Genomic DNA, 22,500 nt, shown 5'->3' on the forward strand with positions numbered 1-22,500 from the left:
AAGGAAAAATGTAGCGGGTTTCCTCTGATGACTACGTGTCAGAATTACTAAATGTTTGACATCCAATAGTCAATGATTAATTGAGTCAATGTGCTTCAGTGGTGTTGTTAAACAAAACAAACTTTTACTTCATACAGCTTGCGCCTGTTTACCTATTCTAACCGTTTTCTGTACTATAAACGAAATGAAAACGGATTAATCCACGAAAATTTCACACTTACCTTTTAATGTCTTGAGTTGCGCTCTTTACTTGTGAGATGTGATTCCGGACTCTGTTCCGAATTGCCTTTCGTCTTGCAATGTCAGTGTCAGTAAGCCTGGAGGACTGACCCCTTTCTCTAGGGGGTGGTTGTCTGTTGTCGGTAAGGGACACGGGGGCGATGCCGTGTGTTCCCTCTTTACGTATCTTCCAGTCGATATACACCAAATTACTTCCCTGACAAAACAAAACAATCAGTCATACGTTTAAAAAACTGAAATTGATATTTCATTTCATTTCAACTTATTTTCGTGCTTATATCCAATTAAGGTTTGAGCACGCTGTCCTGGACACACCCTCAACTATCTGGGCTGTCTGTCCAGGACAGTGGGTTAGTTGTCAGTTGATTAGTAGTTAGTGAGAGAGAAGAGGGTGTAGTAGCCTTACAACCCACTGAGCCCTTAAGAACACGCTGTGGGTTGGAGTCGGTACCGTGCTGCGAACCCTGTACCTACCAGCCTGTAGACCGATGCCTTAACCACTGTGCCACCGAGGCCGGTTTGAAATGGATAAAAACAGGATTTCAGCTTCTACAAACACACAGGCTGTATTCACCATTACAAGGCCGCCACTATAGAGTAACCGATTGTAAAGGAAATAGTCTAAAGAGCCTGTTAAAGTGACAGAGCATAGTTTTTAAATCACAGTGCGTGGGGTTTTTCACTATTAAAACCATTTTTTTTATCATTGAAATCGGACATTATTTAAAATTTATTGTTTAGATTATCTGTTTCCGTACATCCGAAGTGTTTCTGGTCATATGGGTTTTTCTAATACCGGTACCACAAAATGCATTTTTTTTTTGTGCATTAAATTTAGAACTGACACACAGAATTAAATAGGTTACCCGAAATTTTATTTTTTCGTAAAACTGAGGTATAACATATGAGATGACTTGGTAAATAATAATGCATCGTGTTAAGACAGGAAGATAGAGAGGATGAAGACTAACGAAACATTACTACTGGCATCTTGAACAGAAATTTCAAAATTTAACCACAAAAATGTAGACTCCAAAACTCACACACCTACAGACATTAATATTTCCACAAAAACATTTACACACAGGTAAGTCACGAACATACACATCACGCACACTCGTATACCAGACACGCTATGTTATAAACGGCTGCTACACGCACGGACACACACACACACACACATACACACACTGTGCAAAGAACACCGCAGACGCGGGTCCAGGGTGTGTCACAGGGATCCCGTGACCCCTCTTTTGGAAAACATTTTATTTATTGCAGTAGTCTAGGCTCAACAAATTGAGCAAACACCTTAATTAAGAACACATTAAAACTGTGCTAAATCTACTTTTTGTATAACAAATCATACACACTCGCTGATGTAGACGAAAACCATGAAACAGCAGCCCGCTTAACGGTTTTATGATGGAAGAAAATACATTTTGTTTAGGGTGATGTATATTGTTTATCATTTGTATTATTGAAACACCCAATAATGATTACCGACAGGTTAATATGTGACGTTACCTTTTGAATTTAACAGAAAAACAAACATAAAAACAAGTAGCTGTTATTTTAATGCATTAATACTTTTTATGTATTTTATATATTCTTTGCATAATCAATCCTACCGTTGACAGACAATACATTATTACTGTACACGGTCATGTTCTACCTTTATTCCCTATCAAAAGGGGTGTGTGTGAGGTGTGTGTGTGTGTGTGTGTGTGTGTGTGTGTGTGTGTGTGCTAGCGTGTGCATTTCAATGGCCTTTCGAAATTTTCCGTGAAATTACGAAAATGGCCGGAAACGTCACCATAAAATGTGACGTGACGTCAACAATGCTTTAACTTTTCAATATGCTAATTGATGTCAAAGCGATACTACGTACATTCTTCTGACTGTTGTTTCAATTTCAGAAATGTGCGAACAGAATCGCTATTTGTCATTTAATAATCATATTTATGTTACCTAATGACAACAGCTAACAACTGTGCTGTTCTGTTGCCATGTTTTCTATACGTATTGGGTGGATATTTCAATAGAGGTAAGTGTTTGATTGTTTGATTGTTACATTGTTTATCAGGACCGTTGAAGTCCGTGTGTATGAGGGCGGCAGATGTAACTGAGGAGGGTCAGGGCCACCGTGCTCCACCCTGGCTACGCCAATGCAAGAAATGTTCACGAGGTTAATTCAGTCCAGTTTATTGCATTAATTTAATCATAAGAACTGCCCTCGAGGGTACTGGAGGTGCGCACCCTCCAAAATTCGAAGTGCCCTGAAACATCCAGTTTAATAAATAAACACAATGCATATATTGATTTTTAGTGGGGAACATGTTTTTCATTGGTCAGCTTGATATTTCTGTGGACGATTACCATATAGATTATACATAATACTGATATTGTTAATTTACTTCTGAATACTGTTTAGTCTGGGCCCCTTTTAAGCATTGCACCTCATCCGCCTCTGTAACAATATAAAAAATAGCAATATTACTACCACCCACCTAGCCCGAGTACTCTAACCAGGGCCGGATTTAGACCTTGTGGGGCCCGGGGCACTTCAGGTTCGGAGCCCCTCAGCATAGAAATTAAATTACATGACAAATAAAAAAATGAACTAATTTTATAATTATTACATTTTTTATATAAAGAAAGTCCTAAGGAGCAATTGCCCCCTTTGCCCTCTATAAATCCAGCACTGCTAACCGTAAAAGGGGAATACGGATATTGGACAGTTATCACTCTCTCATTATTCATTATAGCTGTCCAAATGTCCGTCTTTCTCTCTTATGGTCAGTTAAAGTTAAACTTTGTTTTGTTTAACTACATCACTAGAGCACACTGATGTATTATTCATCGGCTATAAGATGTTAAACATTTGGTAATTTTGACAAGCTTAGAGAGAAAACTCATTACATTTTTCTATTAGTAGCAAGGGATATTTTATATGCACCATCCCACAGACAGGATAGTATAGCACGGACTTTGGTATACCAGTCGTGGTGCACTGGCTGGAACGATAAATAACCCAATGGGCCACCGACGGGGATCGATCGCTGACCGATCGCGCATCAGGCGAGCGCTTTACCATTTAGGCTACGTTCCGCCGCGTTATGGTCAGAGTACTCAGGCTACCACCCACCCTTCTCCGCCCGCTAGCTTCACAGCCTCGTTGTAAACCCAACAACAAAAGAAACAAAATCAAATCAAACAAAAACAAAACAAAAAACAATAACCAAAAACAACAAGCAAACAAAAAACAAAAACACTCAACAACAAAAACCCTAAAGCTGTATCCTAACCAGATGCGAGCGACGCGAGCGATGCGAACGATTATTTTAGAAATCATTGATTTCCATTGGTTAATAAGTTTTGGCTGCACCCTTAAACAAAAATATTAACATTCCTAACCTATATAAATTATTAATATAATATAATTTCGGTGTAAATTTAGATGGGCTGGTCTAAAATTAATAATAATTCTTAAACAATGTTCATTAAGCCCATGGGAGGTTAAGAGGAAAGGGGCTGCCAATCATATTTTAAACATTGGTGTGACCAGGTGAGGGTCGGGAGGGAGGGGAGGTCGGCCCTGCACAAAACCTAAGGCCGAACCGCCTACGCTTGTAGCCCCAAAGAATGCCCTAACTCCCGGCATCCCATCACCCCCACCCCCATCTTCATAAATCAAAGCTAATATTCGTTCCTCGTATTCAGCCTTGATACATGTAGTCAAGATTACTGATATTCACTACTAGCGCCCTCTGTTGGAAGAAAATTTGTAACACCGATTATGTCCCTTACACGATGACATCGCTGACAATAACAGCATCGGTAACATGTGACAATCTTGAAAGCAATATAAAAAATTAACCGCCGAAACCTTTTTTTTAACATATCGTGACATACACGACACGTTTCCACGGAATATGACGCTGCCATCTTTGTTTACAATAACAAGGGAATCTATAAGGAGCGTTGCGATTCGTTGCAATCAGATCTCATCGCATCCAATGAAATTTAAGCATTTTGTGGCACGATTTCTTGACGACATGTATCAAGGCTGAATACGAGGAACGAATATTAGCCTTGATTTATGAAGATGCCCCACCCCCTACCGTGTCCAACCGCAGTTCAGTCCAATCCTGGCAGCCTACTAGTTATTTAGGAAGTTATTATAACTTCCTAAACTGGCGTCACTCTTCAAAGGGTTATAAGAGTTTAATCGCTGGTGCCACTAGGGGAGTGGCGCAAAAAATCCTGGGATGGTTAATTTGACAGCTTTAGGATACAGCTTTAGACTGAGATCTCACTCTGAAGTTGTTGGCGGCCTGTCGTAGACTGTGTTTAGCCACTCTGACCTGGGTCTGCGCGGTCACCAGGATGTCGTGGAGGCGCTCCAGTCCCTGAAACCGTTAACAACACCTGAACGTTAAACACATCAATAATTGTCCTGTTGTCATTTCATTTATTCCTTTCTTTCTTTGTTTCTTTTCTTTCTTTCTTTCTTTTTCTTTCTTTCTTTCTTTCTTTCTTTCTTTCTTTTTTTTTTTTTTTTTTTTTTTCTTTTTTAATTTCTTCTATTTTTTAATTTGTTATGTGTGTGTTTGTTTGTTGTTTTTGTTTGTATTTTTGTTGCAGTTTCATTTTTTTGCGGGGTGGGGTGGGGTGTGTGAGGGGTCCTATTCAGGGAAGGGATGGAGAAACTGTTTCTGGATTTCAGGATGATAACTTGTGGCAGTCTTTCTGTTGCTTTACAATGATAGGCATATATAATGCTGGCTACATTTCATTCACCCACTGATGATATGGAAGACTATAACAGGTGGCTTTTGCAACTGAAGAAACAAGAACTAGAATATAGATGTGATCTGTAAGAGTTAAAGTTTTGTTTTATTTGACGACACCACTAGAGCACATTTATTAATCATCGACTATTGGATGTCAAACATTTGGCAATTCTGACATAGTCTTAAAGGAAACCCGCTACATTTTCCCAACAGTAGCACCACCCCACATACAGGATAGCACATACCACAGCCTTTGATAAACCAGTCGTGGTGTACTGGCTGAGACGAGAAATAGCCCAATGGGCCCACCGACGGGGATCGATCGTAGACCAACTGCGGATCAGGCGAGCCCTTTACCGCTGGCTTACGTCCCGCCCTGATCTGTAAGAAGTTGTGGTATTTTAATGGAATGGGGAGGTTGTGTGTGTGTGTGTGGGGGGGGGGGGGGGGGGGTATGGACCTCCAAAGTGAGAGGGAAAAGGACCACAAAGGGAAATGAAATCCTACCTTATACCGGGCCAACCTTTTGAAGACGACCGACTCGTCAAACTGCAAGAGGGTTTGTGATGTCCTGTTGATATGGCGCATCAGGTCGTAGAACACCCCCCTGTCAGAGTACTCCGACATGCGCTCAGCAACCTGCTCTCGGCGCGCGTTTACACGGTCACACTGCCTACAAACAGTTGTTGAAATCACCACATAAATACATATCCATAGGGAGGTAGGGTGTGAGGGTGGTTCTATAATCGTGATATTAAAGTGACGGACCCTGGTTTTTAAATACTAAAGCATATTTTTCACTATCGAATCGCCACACATTTTTACATGGATTACAACTAATATTATGGGTAGAATGATGAAAATACATGGTAAAAAGTGTTTAGACCAGTTCATTTAACCCGAATTTCTCTATTGTTTATGCCCGAATTTGAGGGTTTCGCTAGAACTGGGTGGGGAGGGGACCCTTTCCAGTCTCGTACGCTTATGTTTGCACTTACATCTTGAGATTGAACATGTTCCGCTCCTGGCGGTCGGCCTGTCGTTCTTCCTCTGTGGCCGCCCCCAGCTGGACCCTGAGACTGACGAAGTGGGGGCGGTCCAGGCTCTGGGTGGTGGGACCGGTCAGGTCGTGCAGGTGGGCTCGCATGTAGATATATTTAGTCAGCAGGTGGGTGTCGAGCACCACATCTGAAACATTTAAATAAATGTGTAGGAGTTACCATAGGAATATGACAACAACGGGATGGGGAGATTAATATTGTAATTTGTATTTCAACTTACAGTGGAACGGATTTAGCTCAGTCGGTTGAGCGCTCACCTGAGGTGCTTACGTCGCAGGATCGAACCACCTTGGTAGATCCGTTCAAATAATAGTTTTTTTCTCATTCTACCCAGTGCACCACAACTGGTCAACGGCCGTGGTATGTGTTTTTCTGTCTGTGGATAAGTGCATATAAAAGATCCCTTGCTGCTTTAAGGAAAAGGTAGTAGGTTTCCTCTGTTGACTACGAGACTTACCAAATGTTTGACATCCAGTAGCCGATGATTAATTAATCAGTGTGCTCTAGATGTGTCGTTAACCAAAACAAACTTGAACTTGAACTTTCAACTTAGAGGGTCATTATTCTCAAAGTTATTAATATATTAATTTGTCTTTCAACTGGATTATTTTCACCACAACTTGGATACTTATATTATGATTTATTAGACTTTCATAAGTCAGTTGTACGCCAGAGACCTTTATTGAATTAAACATATTGAGCCGAATTTACGAATCCTGTTTTCCTTGAACGCAGGTATTTAAGCATTGTAAATGCATGTATAGTATATTAGTATGTATAGTAGTGACACGCGTCTAACACATACATAGGCTTTGTAAATTCGGCCCATTTTGTGTATATATATATATGTTCATTTCCTAGTTTCATAAACATTTCGACAAATTTAATAAATCAAGTAATTTTTTTTTTTAATATAATATGTAGGCAGAGGCGAATACCCTCCTCATTCACAATGTAGAGCACTCACTTGTTATTATTATTATTTTATTTCTCATGTAAATATGTGATACCCTTTCATTGAAATTTATAATTCTTCAAATGTCTGTTTCTTTCACAAGCACGTCCTTTTTTTATTTTTACCCCTCTCTTTATCCTATACGAGACATAATATGCTAGTGAAGTGTAACGTTTTGTGGAAGGGGGGGGGGGGGGGACGTAGTCCAATGGTAAAGCGTTCGCTTGATGCGCGGTCGGTCTAGAATCAATCCCCGTCGGTGGTCCCATTGGGCTATTTCTCGTTCCAGCCAGTGCTCCACAACTGGTGTAACAAAGGCCGTGGTATGTGCTTTCCTGTCTGGGGAAGTGGCAACAGCGGGTTTTCTCTCTCAGTATATGTGTGTTCCTTAACCATATAACCGTAAATAAAATGTGTTGAGTGCGTCGTTACATAAAACATTTCCTTTTGTGGAAGGAGGGGGGGGGGGGGGGGGAGAGGGAGGCGAGGTATGTAACCCCTGTAAACCCCTAATAAAAATCTGCGCCTGTATAGTGAACCGGATGTTAATGGATTACGTACCGAGAATTTCATGGTTGGCTTTGGCTATTTGGTGTAGGCCTTCCCGCGCACCCATCATCATGACGTACCGCGTGCTGTTGAACACGAAGTCGTACGAACTGTGGAGCTGAAAACGCATTTAAAAATAAATATTAACTGCCCATTTTTACTTCTAATACAATACGCCTTGAAAAAAATAAAAAATAATTAAAACAAAAATTATGCTTAGCATTGCACTTTACAGTTATTTAAATAATGTATGAGATATTCAACTGTGTGTTTATGCGTATGTTTATGTGTGCGTGCGTGTGTGTCTATGTATATGTGCGTGTGTTTGTTTATGCGTATGTGTTAACATTTTGTGCTAGTGTTTGTGTGTGTGTGTTCATGTTTGTGTGTGTGTGTGTGTGTATATGTGTGTGTGTATGTGTGTGTGTGCTGTGTGTTTGTATGGGAATGTGTATGTGTGTGTGTGTGTGTGTGTGTGTGTGTGCTGTGTGTTTGTATGGGAATGTGTATGTGTGTGTGTGTGTGTGTGTGTGTTTGTATGGGAATTTGTGTCCATCTCTCTCTCTCTCTCTGTGTGTGTGTGTGTGTGTGTGTGTGTGTGTGTGTGTCCATATGTCTGAATATAAGAATGTCTGTATTGTATCTGTATATCTGTATTATGAGTCGGAGTGTCACGATACACCTACCTCACGATACGATACGATACGTATCACGATATATAACCTGCGATACGATACGTATCACGATACATAACCCGCGATACGATACGTATCACGATACACAACCTACGATATATATCACGATACATAACCCGCGATACGATACGATACGTATCACGATACATAACCCGCGATACGATACGTATTACGATAAACAACCTACGATACGTATCACGATACATAACCCGCGATACGATACGATACGATACGATACGATACGATACATATCACGATACATAATCCGCGATACGATACGTATCACGATACATAACCCGCGATACGATACGTATCACGATACACAACCTACCTTATGTATCACGATACATAACCCGCGATACGATACGATACGATACGATACGTATCACGATACATAACGCGATACGATACGTATCACGATACATAATCCGCGGTACGATACGTATCACGATACATAACTCGTGATACGATACGTATCCAGATATATAACCCGCGATACCATACGTATCACGATATATAACCCGCGATACGATTCGTATCACCATACATAACACCATATCACGATACCTGATTCACGGTGTTTTTCTAGGAAAACAAGAAGTTGAAGCTTCGGCGAAATGATTTTAAAATGAGAAATAAACGTGATAAAAGTGAAACACTGATTAACTGAATTTTAATTTAGAAACACCACACCATAAACATGTTCACATACATGTAAGCAGGCACATATTCTCTGTCCACTTCCGTTTTTTTCTTGAAGGAAATAACTTGTCAATATGTACGTCTCAGTACGAACTGGTGTTCGTAAATCGAAACGAAATTACAGTAGGACTAGATAATTATATGGTCAAAGTATGAATCGATATACAAACAAGGATATCGATTATTGCATCGTCTGCGGTAGTAGTATTGCGATAAATCGATGCATTGGTGTATCGTGACACCCCTAATTATGTGTGTGTTGTTTGTTGTGATGCAGTATGACTTTACTTACAGGATATTAAACAAGCTTCCATTTCATATCATGTTTATGTCTCGAGTAAAATAATTTTCAATTGTCTCAAGCTTTAGTGAGTGACAATGAAAATTATTTGGCGAGGGACATAAGCATGATACTAAATGATAGCAAGTTTAATATCCTATTTATTACCCATAATCTATCTTATTTATATCACTCAACTTGTTTGGTTGATATTCCTGTAAGGTTGTAGTGCGCCAATCGATGACGTCGTCGTGTGACGTCAAAATGTTATGTCCCACTTGGCGTTCTAGTGGGAGGTATTACTTTTATATGTAGCAAGATAGTTTTGACCATATGGGTATAACATTTAGTGAAATATCTTAAAATATCAGTGAAATGAAAGTGTTATCAGTCACTCAGTGACGATAACACATTTTATAGTGAAAATTTCACTATTTCACTCTAAAATGTGTTATCGTCACTGTAGAAAGTGTTATCTTCACTGTAAGAAAGCCGGAACTATTTTGCTGCCTCGCATTTTAAAAATAAAGGTAAATTGCCAAAAGTTATACAATAAATAGAAAATTTCTTTTTTGTTGTTGTCAAATATGATTTATATCTGATCTCGTGAAGTTTGCTATCATATCACACTCGTCGCGCAAGCGCGACTTGTGGGATATGATTGCAAACTTCACTCGATGAGACATAAATCATATTTGACAAGAAAACCCATGAAATATCCTCTATGTATGTACCAACCTTCTGTAAGTGTTGATTCATAGCACGTAACACTCTGTCCATGGAGTTGAGGAGATCCCGGGCTGATGCTCTGATACTAGGGTGGAGACGTCTTTCCTGACAAAACAAGATGTCTTAATATCAGTACTGACAACTTACACGTGCACACTATTATACACGGGACGAGACATAGCCCAGTGGTAAAGCGCTCGATTGATGCGCGGTCGGTCTGGGATTGATCCTCGTCGGTGAGCCCATTAGGTTATTTCTCGTTCCAACCAGTGCACCACGACTGGTATATCAAAGGCCGTGGTATGTGCTATCCTGTCTGTGGGATGGTGCATATAAAAGATCCCTTGCTACTAATGGGAAAATTTTTGACATCCAATAGCCGATGATTAATAAATTAATGTACTCTAGTGGTGTCATTAAACTAAACTAAACAAACAAACAAACTAGTATACATTGTCGCTATTACTATTGGTGGTCAGAAGAAATATTAAGAATATTTTGTCGGTTTTATCACGATTATCAAATATTTGGACAGACAAAAATATAAATAAAGCTGCTTGAAATCCTTTAAAACTATTATGGACCTAACACGTGATAGGACTTTCTTGAAATATGTATATAAGTTAAATATATTTTTCTAAATCGAATACTAGTGACTGTATGTTAAACGTGTTTCTGATCGTCCTAGTGTTTGCACTCGGTCAAACATTAATTATTTATTTCCTAAAATATATGTTGTTGTTTTTTTTTGTGTTTTTTTGTGTACATATGAAATTATTGGGATACCAAATCCGGTTTGGGCTACTTACAAATATTAGGACGATCAAAAACACACTAAATACACAAAAACTGATATTGCAAAGTAGAAAATATATTTACTATGTAATACCAGTCGTTACAATCTTGTATTAGTCAAAAACATCTTACAGTGCAGCAAACACAGGATAGTCCCTGTAATCGGTAATACTGGGTATACTGCGCTCAAAGACACGCTCGCACACACGTTCGCATACACACTAATGCAAACACACGTACATGTACACACGAACACACACACACACACACACATACACACACACACACACACACACAGACATATATAGACTCATACATACAAACACACACACACATACATATATACATACATACATACATACATACATACACATACAGAAACACACACACACACACATACACATATAGACTCATACATACAAACACATACAGATACACACATGCACACACACACACACACACACATATAGACACACACATACATACATACACACATACACATACATACATACATACATACACACATAAACATACATACATACACATAGTCCCTGTAATCGGTAATACTGGGTATACTGCGCTCAAAGACACGCTCGCACACACGTTCGCATACACACTAATGCAAACACACGTACATGTACACACGAACACACACACACACACACACACATACACACACACACACACACACACACAGACATATATAGACTCATACATACAAACACACACACACATACATATATACATACATACATACATACATACATACACATACAGAAACACACACACACACATACACATATAGACTCATACATACAAACACATACAGATACACACATGCACACACACACACACACACACATATAGACACACACATACATACATACACACATACACATACATACATACATACACACATACACATACATACATACACATACATAGCCTACATAAATACATACACATACATACAGACACATACACATACAACACATACAGACAGACATACATACACGTACATACACACACACATAAATAGACACACACATACATAGACACACACATACGCACACATACGCACGCGAGCGCGCAAACACACACATACACATACAGACATACACACACACTAATGCTGTCACATATTAATCAATCAGCAGAAGGCGGCATGTACTTGAATTCACACGAGAAAATCTCTGGCGATTACAGGTTCTGTCAACGGCATGTCTGACACACTGACATTTAGCGCTAACGATCGTCCTCGGGAATGTACAATAAAATACACTGGGAGATTCCCTAGACCAAACAAAATTCACCTATAACTATATAAGCGTACAAAACGGGGGGGGGGGGAGCAACTGCCCCCCCCCCCCCCCCCCCCCCCCTCCCAGTGCTGGAGCAAAACCTCAAATTTGGGCAAATATTATACAGATATTCAGGCAAAATGTGCTAACCGGAGACTTTTTTGCCGTGTATTTCCAACATTCTAACCTCAAAATTAGTTGTAAACATGTAAAAATGCGTAGTGATTCGTTTGCAACCCTGTTTGGTAGTAATGATAATATGAATAAATGTTGTCATCCAGATTCGGGCATTTTCGTTTAATTCGGACAAAAGTTAGCTTGCACCCCCCCCCCCCCCCCCCCCCCCCCACCCCACCCCACACACACACTATAGAAATGGGAGCCCGTACGGCTATGAATAACTATGACTTATTGTTTTACAGACAACTGAAAATGTCGAATATTGCTGATTACATTACAAAAGTAGACGGGTAGCTATATAACTTGCTCTTAAAATAACGTGTATTAATGTTATAAAATTTAAAACTTGGTTCTAGTAAAACCATTTTTAGGTTAAAAAAAAAAAAAAAAAAAAAAAAATCTATCAAATCTGTTTCATCAGCAGAACACAAACGTCAGATCTAAAAATAAACACAGTGTTAAGCATGTGAGCTAACAACGATATATATAGAAGGATAATTCTGAGATCGAAAATATAACTGGATTAAACCGGTACGATAACAATAATGCACTTAATAATATATCCATTAGATCTGTTACTTTTCAAAAATATAATATAATGTATAATAATTTCGTACACTATTAGATATAATTAATTTGTTGATTTCTTTTGTTTTAGTTTTGTTTATTTATTATTATTAATATTATTTTTAATTTTAAATTTGTTGTTTTGCAAGCTTATTTGATCACAATAAACTCCTACATGGGAGACAATTCCGGATGTTCTACCATATGCAATACACAAGTCTGGCGTTAAAATACAGCCAACAAAACATCATTATTTATTTGCCTGTCTTCAAGTCGAAGTTTGTTTTGTTTAATGACACCACTAGAGCATACTCATTTATTAATCATCGGATATCGGATGTCAAACATTTGATAACTCTGACAAACAGTCTAAAAAAACCGCTACATGTTATTTCACTTCCCTACAGACAGGACAGCATAGACCACTGTCTTTGATATACCAGTCGTGTGGCACTGATTGGGGTGGAGATATAACAAATCAGAGAATGGGTCCACCGAGGGGGCTCGATCCTGCGCGCTGCCGACTGAGCTAGATCACAACCCAATCCAATGAGTCCTGTACTACTAAACAAACTTTTGGAATTATTAACGTAACAAACTATGTTTAGATCTTAATGTGTAACCTATATTAGTACATGTAACGATAAACAAATAATCCTAATATACAGATATTCTAAGTGAGATGGAATTGAAGAAAAATCGACTAATGAACATGTTCATGAAGGAATAGCAGAACCACTGAGATTGCAGAAAGATCTATTAACGAACATTGTTTTATGATGGAATGGAAAATTATGTTGACGGAAATTTGCATAATGGAATTGCAGAAAAATCTGAAAGAATTGCAGAAATGTCTACTAACAGAGATTTTCGTGATGAAATTGCAGAAAAATCTACTAACGGACACTTTTATAATGAATTTGCAGAAAGATCATTTAATGGACATTGCATGATCAAAGTGCAGACAGATTTATTAACGGACATTTTAATGATAGAATGGCAATAACATCTATTAACTGACATATTCGTGATGGAAATATGATTTATTAACGGGCATTTTCATAAAGGAATTGAAGTAACATCTATTAACGAACATGTTCACGAAGGAATGGAAATAACATCTATTAACGGACATGCTCATGAAATAATTGAAATAACATTTATTAACGGACATTTTCAGGTTAGAATTGGAATAATATCTATTAACGGACATATCCATGAAGGAGTGGAAATTACATTTATTAACGGACATCTTCATGAAAGAGTGGAAATAACATCTATTAACGGACGTCTTGGAGTGGAAATAATATCTATTAACGGACATATTCATATTGGAGTGGAAATAAGATCTATTAACGGACATTTCCATGACGGAGTGTCAGTAAGATCTGATCACAGTCGTACTGTCTCGACACCTACCAGGCGGTCAGCTGCCGGCGGCCTCTGTAGTCGTGGAAACGCCCGCCCGAACCCCGCCCCATACTGGTCGTACGACGCCTGGTTGTCGTGGTCGAAAACAGCAGCAGATGCGTCATCAGCCGCCATCGTGTTTCTTGTCTGTTCGATTGACAACCCTCCAGTCTTAGTCGTAAATTCGTGTTTATCTTTCTTGTCATCAGTTTTCTGTTTCATATTTCTATAGCCATGTTTGTGTCGATGACGATGTGTTGTCTGTTCCGGCTTGACATCACAGCCTGTAAAATAATGAATGGTCTATTTAATTATAGTCCATAGTCAAAGCTGCAATCTCCCCTTACAAGATTATGACTTCATGTACTAAACACAACTGAGTTTTAACAAACTCGTATGTCCTCTCCAACAACGGTTATTATCAACCCCATACAATATGCATTTTGAAAAAAGTAGACAAGCAACCCGCTTTTTAGTGTTAAAAAGGAGAATAATACATTGTTTCGTGACCTAGATTAGCGAGTATATAGTCAAAGGATGTGATGCTAATAAAATGAACGTGAACGGTTTTACCAATTGAACACTACATTTTTGTGTATGACGAAATCGTCAAATGGGCATTCAAGATGGCATATTGATTAATTTGACTAATTTTAATTGACTAATTGATTGGTTAATTGACTGACTGACTGACTTTCTGACTGAATGATGGCTGGCTGGATGAATGGATGGAAGGAAGGAAGGAAGGAAGGATGGATGGGTGGATGGGTGGATGGATGGATGGATGGATGGAAGGAAGGATGGATGGATGGATGGATGGATGGATAGATGACTGAATGGATGGATAGATGGATGGATAGAAGGAAGGAAGGAAGGAAGGAAAGAATGAAGGAAGGATGGATGGATGGATTGCTTGATTGCTTGATTGATTCATCTATTGATTGGTTGGTTGGCGGGTTGGTTCGTTGGTTTGTTGTTTGACTAATTTGATGGTTGGTTGGTTGTAGGACGGACTGATTGATCGATTGGGAGGTCAGTCAGTCAGTCAGTCGGTCGATCGGCCGGTCGGTCTTTCAATTGATTAATTGGTTGAAACATATTTGATTGCTTTCTAAAGAACGAATGGATTAGACACAAGTTATTTAACTTACTAGGCCTTTTCTTCTCCGTGGTCGGTCGATCAATTGTTAGTAACTAGTATTCATAGCAATCAATCTAATTAAAATTAGCTCCACTATTACATGTGGATCTAAAGACAGCCAGTTGGAGCTCATGTCCACCAATCAAAAAATGTTTCGTGTGAATTACGAATGCCTTAAAACATGTTTTATTTTATAAAATAAATAATTTGTAATGTAAAATTGAAGACTGATAACCCACCCCGTACGTATTGGTATGGTTCGCTGTACTGCGGCCACTAAAATAGACTCGCCCGATATTTTTAGCATTTGTATGCTCCCAAATAACGTTATAAAAGGCGAAGTGTGATTGGTCAATATTTAAATTATTATTTACAGACGAAATGTTACCTGGACATTGGGGACTACGCAGTGTTGTTAGTTTTAAATCACTGGCAGGATTCTGCAAGTAAGATTTTGATTGGTGGACATGAGCTCCAACTGGCTGTCTTTAGATCCACATGTAATAGTGGAGCTAATTTTAATTAGAATGCATAGCAAAATATGTCAGACTAAACATCACAAACGACAGGAATCCATGCTTTGTTATTTATTACCTGGTTTAGACCATATTTATTACCGTCGAACTGGTGACTGGGTTTGTTATTACAGTTTACTCATACAGGTCGCTGACAACCCGACATATCTACTACAATGGTTCCAAAATCTGACTTGTTTTCTTTCCGTATCGTTTTATGTTCTGAATTCAGACTAAGATTGTGGTCGAAAATGTGTAAACGATACATCATACCAACATTTGAGGTATTTGACAACTCGGACAATCTTACATAATCCAAAGGTGCTAAATTAAAAACAAAATGTTTTCAGTTGATATTTTTATTAATTGTCCTCCAAAAAATCAAGATGGCCCAGTTATTCCTATGTTTTAGGTATCTAAGAATTGATATATTATATTACTTCTGAAGTGCTTTACATAGATATATTTAAAATAAACTCAATATGGCCACCAGTATGACTGCTAAACGCTAACAAAATTGTAAAAACATATTGCGTACATTCAAAATGTGCACAGTTTCAGTTTTTTAACGTCACTCACCGACATGACCAACCGAGCTTACAAACTGTAGTCTAGACTGAAAGCTTAAGTTTTAAAACGTGTATCCTTTTATTTCAGTACAAATTGCGGGTAATTTAAAAGCGTTATCAATCGAGTTCTGACTATGAAATGCTATCAGCAGAGGCCAAGTTTGATCATGCCCATAATAGCGGTGAATGGCTTGTGTAAACAGGGCCGTGCACGGAATATCCGGCCTTAGATAACAAGGAGGTCGGGCAAGTGGGGAGGGGGGGGGGGGGGGGGGGGGGGTATATATGGCTATGGAGTCTAGATTTAAAGCACAAACTGCATATAATTTAAAACGATTTATAATCTATCGAGTTCAGCATGGTCTGGTTAATGATACCAGTGAATGACTTGGATACACGGGCCATACCTAGTATCAAATAACGGGGTGGGTGGGCGGTAATATAAGAACTAGGCCACTATACCAGCCGAAAGAATGAATGAGTGTCTAACGATACTTCTACACAATGAACACATCGGCTATTGGGTGACAAACAAAAATAAGTACATGCAAGTAATGATGATGAAATCTATGTATGAAAGTCGAAAGTTAAATTAAAAAACAGTGTAAAAAGCTGTGCCAAAAAAATATAAATAGCACAGGTAAGTAAATTAAAAGACAGCTTATTTTTTTAGATGATAGATGGCTTTGTCCAGTTAAAAAACAAAACGTTTATTAATCATGGGCTATTGGATGTCGAACATTTGGTAATTTTGACAGTCTTGGAGAGGAAACCCGCTGCATGTTTCCATCAGTAGCAAGGGATCTTTTATATGCAGCATCCCACAGAAAGGATAGCACCTATCACGTCCTTTGATATACCAGTCGTAGTGCATTGGCTGGAACGTGAGATAGCCCAAATGAACCCACCGACGGAGATCCACCCCAGACAGATCGCGCATCAGGCGAACGTTTTACCACTGGGCTACGTCCCGCCCTGGTCCAGTTAAACAAAGGCATTTTATACTAAACAGAGCACTTGTTCGTATTGATCAGGGCCCCATTCCACGAAGCGATCTTAGCGCTAAGATCACCTTAAGTGCATAACTACTCTATGCACTTAAGGTGATAGTAGCGCTAAGATCGCTTCGTGGAACGGGGCCCTGGACGGCAACTGCTCCAAACTTGCCCACCTCTCTTAGCATAAGTTAAAAAGTGGTTATATGACTAGTACTCCTATCAAGTCATGGACTGTAGAAGTTATATAAGTGGGATGGTGCTATCCACTATGCTCCTGTCCTGGACGGAGGAGCCGGCATAGCTCGACACCTGCGCCCATGACAGGCGTGCGCTACAACAGCTTGCTCTGAATCTGCACGTTAAACCCTATAACTGACCTGATCCACTATGCTTACCAAAGAAAGAAGTGTTTTATTTAACGACGCACTCAACACATTTTATTTACGGTTATATGGCGTCAGACATGGTTAACGACCACAGATTTATTTTTAGAGGAAACCCGCTGTCGCCACATAGGCTACTCTTTTACGACAGGCAGCAAGGGATCTTTCATTTGCGCTTCCCACAGACAAGATAGCACAAACCATGGCCTTTGTTGAACCAGTTATGGATCACTGGTCGGTGCAAGTGGTTTACACCTACCCACTGAGCATTGCGGAGCACTCACTCAGGGTTTGGAGTCGGTATCTGGATTAAAAATCCCATGCCTCGACTGGGATCCGAACCCAGTACCTACCAGCCTGTAGACCGATGGCCTGCCACGACGCCGGTTTCTATGCTTACCAATGAAACAGGTTATGGGATGAATCTTACGAAATATTGTTACAATGTTTAGGACGAATGAAGTACAAATTGTAAATGAAACGATTTATCTATGGAGTCCAGGGGGCGGGACGTAGCCCAGTGGTAAAGTGTACGCCTGATGCGCGATCGGTCTAGGATCTATCCCCATCGGTGGGCCGATTGAGCTATTTCTCGTTCCAGCCAGTACACCACGACTGGTATATCAAATGCCGTTGTATGTGCTAGCCTGTCTGTGGGATGGTGCATAGAAAAGATCCCTTGCTGCTGATGGAACAATGTAGCGGGCTTCCACTCTATTACTGTGTCAAAATGACCATATGTTTGACATTCAATAGCCGATGATTACTAAATCATGTGCTCTAGTTGTGTCGTTAACAAAAACAAACTATTGAGTCCGGACTCAAATATACCGGCCTCGGTGGCGCAGTGGTTAAGCCATTGGACTACAGGCTGGTAGGTACTGGGTTCGGATCCCAGTCGAGGCATGGGATTTTTAATCCAGATACCGACTGCAAACCCTGAGTGAGTGCTCCGCAAGGCTTAATGGGTAGGTGTAAACCACTTGCACCGACCAGTGATCCATAACTGGTTCAACAAAAGCCATGGTTTGTGCTATCCTGCCTGTGGGAAGCGCAAATAAAAGATCCCTTGCTGCCTGTCGAAAAAAAAGAGTAGCCTATGTGGCGACAGCGGGTTTCCTCATAAAAACAGTGTCAAAATTACCATATGTTTGACGTCCAATAGCCGATGATAAGATAAAAAATCAATGTGCTCTAGTGGCGTCGTTAAATAAAACAAACTTTACTTTTTTACTGTAAAAATACTATCAGCATGAGGCCAGTTCACTATGCAGGATAACGACTTGAGTGGAGTTTAATAAAGCCCGTGACTCGAGATAACCCGCTACTGTAAAAAGTGGTCTGCGTGCTGTAGCAAGGGTTATTCGAGGTGATCCAGAACAAATGATTATGAACAAGGTTGTTGGGTTCAAAGCTTGACGGGGAAACCCAACACCCATCACGGGCTAATGACTCACCTCTCTTGGCTGGTGGTCCTTGTTAAACTACCAACCCTTTTGTGTCCGGAGATGTTAGTATTCAAAGCGAAACAGGACTAGTTTCAAACTCTTGAGCTACAGATGTTTACAATGAGTTAACCTTTGTTTGAAGGCAGTATATTTCCGGATACGATTTTTGTCTCCGAGCTTTTGTAGACAATTTAACCATTGTACAGAGATACGAGATGAAACGAGTCCAAACACTAGTGCCAACATAATTTGCATTGCTAGCGGCGCTTTATAGATGTGAGTTTACATACAAGGATAATGTACTTGTACAAAGAGTTGGGGATTTTATTTTTTAACTGCTGGCGGCCATCTTGAAATACATGTGTCAGTATTGTTGAATTGTTTAATGTGAAGCTAATGGTCGTTGTGGTTTCCAAGGCAACGGTTACACAGGAGACAAAATCTAGGAATTGCAGCTTTCTTTTTTTGTTAATAAATTAATATGAAAGTTCTAAATCGTTTCCTCAAAAATGTATCCTGGTGTCGTGGGGTGTAGAAGATGTACACGTGGAAGCTTTTGCGTGGATAACTAAACAATTTTCAGTTCAGCCTATGTTGATTTTGTGTATGCATCTTACCAAGTGACAGTAGGTTCAGAACGTGGTAGTCACTTATTCCTTGTAATATCATGCTATAGCTTACGGAATGCATTATCAGGCAATATTGGAGGGCGGGATGTAGCCCAGTGGCAAAGCGCACGCCTGATGCGCAGTCTGTCCTGGATCGATCCCCGTCGGTGGGCCCATTGGGCTATTTCTCGTTCCAGCCAGTGCACCACGACTGGTATATCAAAGGCCGTGATATGTGGGATGGTGCATATAAAAAGATGCCTTGATACTAATGGGAAAATGTAGCGGGTTTCCTCTCTATGACTGTGTCAAAATGGCCATATGTTTGACATCAATAGCCGATGATTAATAAATCAATGTGCTCTAGTGGTGTCGTTAAACAAAAACAAACAAAACGAAACAGGCAATATTGGCACTGAAATGACTGCGTCGATGATGAATTATGGTGTAGAACCGTCAGTTACCTTGGCTGTCTGTCCAGGATATTGAATTAATCTACTAAATAATTATTGCTAGTGTGGCCTATTCAGGTTTAGATTTCTCCATTGAACAGTATTTCTCACTCCAGCCAGTGCACCACAACTGGTACATCAAAGGCCATGGTATGTATTATCCTGTCTGTGGGATGGTGCATATAAAAGATCCCTTGCAGTTAATGGAAAATAGTAGCCCATGAAGTGGCGACAGCGGGTTTCGTCTCTCAATATATGTGTGGTCCATTACCATATGTCTGACGCAATATAACCGTAAATAAAATTTGTTGAGTGCGTCGTTAAATAAAACATTTCCTTTCATTGAACAGACACTGAAGTCGGCATTGGAATACGAACCCAATATCTACCAGTCCTAAAGCCAAGGGATTAACTACTGCGCTACGAAAGACTCTTAACCCACTGATGTCTACCCAACGCAGAAATACTCCAAAGAAATCTGGCCTTTCTCAAGTTACGGATATATAAATCTCACAAAGTGAACGTTTCAGATAGGCCTACTTAAGCTTCTAGATTAAATGTTTATAGATGTTTATAAATGCGTTCCTATTTATTTCACGGATATTGGATTTAAATTTAGCGGAATTAAGTACAAATTTATAGTCCATTTACGTATTTTGCTGAAAAGTTGAATATTTATATATCAGTAACCTAAGCCTCATCAGAAACTGATACACGACGGCCCGCCCACACACAGGGAACACTGTCAGTAATTTGATTAGATAAGTAGGTCTACCAATACTATTAGCGTTCATACATAGACGTACTGGCTCCCATTTTTGTAAGGAAGGTGGCTACTTTTCGCCCGAATTAAACGAAAATCTGGATCATAACATTTATTCATATTAACATTACTGCCAAACAGCTATATAGGGTTGCAAATGAATCACTACGCATTTTTACATGGATTACAATTAATTTTGAGGGTAGAATGATGGAAATACATGATGAAAAGGTTTCAAGCCAGCTCATTTTTTTCCCGAATATTTCTGTCTTTTTGGCCTGAATTTGAGAATTGGCTCCAGCACTGGGAGGACAGATGCCCAGTGCCGGATTTATAAGGGGGCAATTGCCCCGGTCCCCCCTGCCAGAGCCCCCCCCCCCCCTTTCGACTAAGGACTTCCTTTATTAAAAAAAAGTAATAATTATAAAATTAGTTGGGGTTTTTTTTTGTCATGTAATTTAATTTCTATGTTATGGGGTCCCCGAATCTGAAGTGCCCCTGGCCCTTGCCCGACTTTGCAGTTGCCCCCCCTTTACTTCCTGTCTCGTACGCTTTTACGTGCATAAAACGTAATTGGGTATAAACCAGAGTATATACTGTGTCGACAATAATGCTTCATTATTCATTTTATTAAGTATAACAGGTTTTAAAAATAATGATTGTATAACATTTCTACGAAAAGCTGGTACACTTCTTTATGATGGATCACTTAACACAGTCTGTTTCTATTTGTATTGTTTCCCGCCTTCCTACAGCCAGGATGTTAACAGATGACAAGGTCGGCAAAAAAACAAACATTGCTTCGAGCACTCATAAATATCATTCAATTGTTATCTAAAATTCCGCACACCACTCACTGTCGCTACGAGTAATTCACATGAATGAAAAAGGAGGGCCGTCGTGAATGGTGGAATTTACGCCAGGGAATGTCGGGATTAGACGACGGCTTTTCTGGAGGCGGTCCTGCAAACAGTGGCATGATTCTGTCAGGCGATCGAGTCAGGTGATCGCAGGAGACGTGGCCTGTTGCGGTCTACGCATGTCTCAAGTCAAACACAACAAATCAAAAGTTTAAGCTCTGGGTTTCGCACCTTTGGCAAACGAAGACGTGACGCAGGGCCAGACCCACTGTCAATAGTGGGGCATCTTTCTCTAGCTCGAGTCACTTACAGCCCTACCCCTTATTGATATTGTTATGTCAATCAATATCAATAAAGGGTAGGTTTGGAGATGAGTCGAGCTAATCTTTCTCTAACTGGGGTTTTTCTCCGTACCATCATGTGCCACATGATTGGTCTTTCAAAGGCCGTCATATGTGCTACCTTGTCTGTGGGATGGTACATATAAAAGATCCCTTGCTACTAAT

At 39.7% G+C, this 22,500-nt stretch overlaps 1 protein-coding gene across 4 annotated transcripts in view; it reads right to left on the reverse strand.

Annotated features, from left to right (window-relative positions):
* LOC121383137 (laminin subunit alpha-2-like) overlaps nucleotides 1–22,500 on the reverse strand; it is a 75,801-nt gene that overhangs the window by 31,449 nt on the left and 21,852 nt on the right. For 2 of the 4 annotated variants that reach the window (XM_041512952.1, XM_041512951.1), the window contains exons 2-8: nucleotides 14,267–14,541; nucleotides 10,014–10,109; nucleotides 7,611–7,716; nucleotides 6,032–6,221; nucleotides 5,541–5,706; nucleotides 4,557–4,649; nucleotides 222–436 (exon numbers count right to left, since the gene is read on the reverse strand). In XM_041512952.1, coding sequence (XP_041368886.1) covers nucleotides 222–436; nucleotides 4,557–4,649; nucleotides 5,541–5,706; nucleotides 6,032–6,221; nucleotides 7,611–7,716; nucleotides 10,014–10,109; nucleotides 14,267–14,541 — 1,141 coding nt within the window. Of the gene's footprint in view, nucleotides 1–221; nucleotides 437–4,556; nucleotides 4,650–5,540; nucleotides 5,707–6,031; nucleotides 6,222–7,610; nucleotides 7,717–10,013; nucleotides 10,110–10,883; nucleotides 11,076–14,266; nucleotides 14,542–22,500 lie in introns of those variants that run through there. The other 2 variants (XM_041512954.1, XM_041512953.1) reach the window with 2 other exon arrangements.

Source organism: Gigantopelta aegis, chromosome 10 (assembly GCF_016097555.1).
Source record: "Gigantopelta aegis isolate Gae_Host chromosome 10, Gae_host_genome, whole genome shotgun sequence".
NCBI lineage: Eukaryota > Metazoa > Mollusca > Gastropoda > Neomphalida > Peltospiridae > Gigantopelta > Gigantopelta aegis.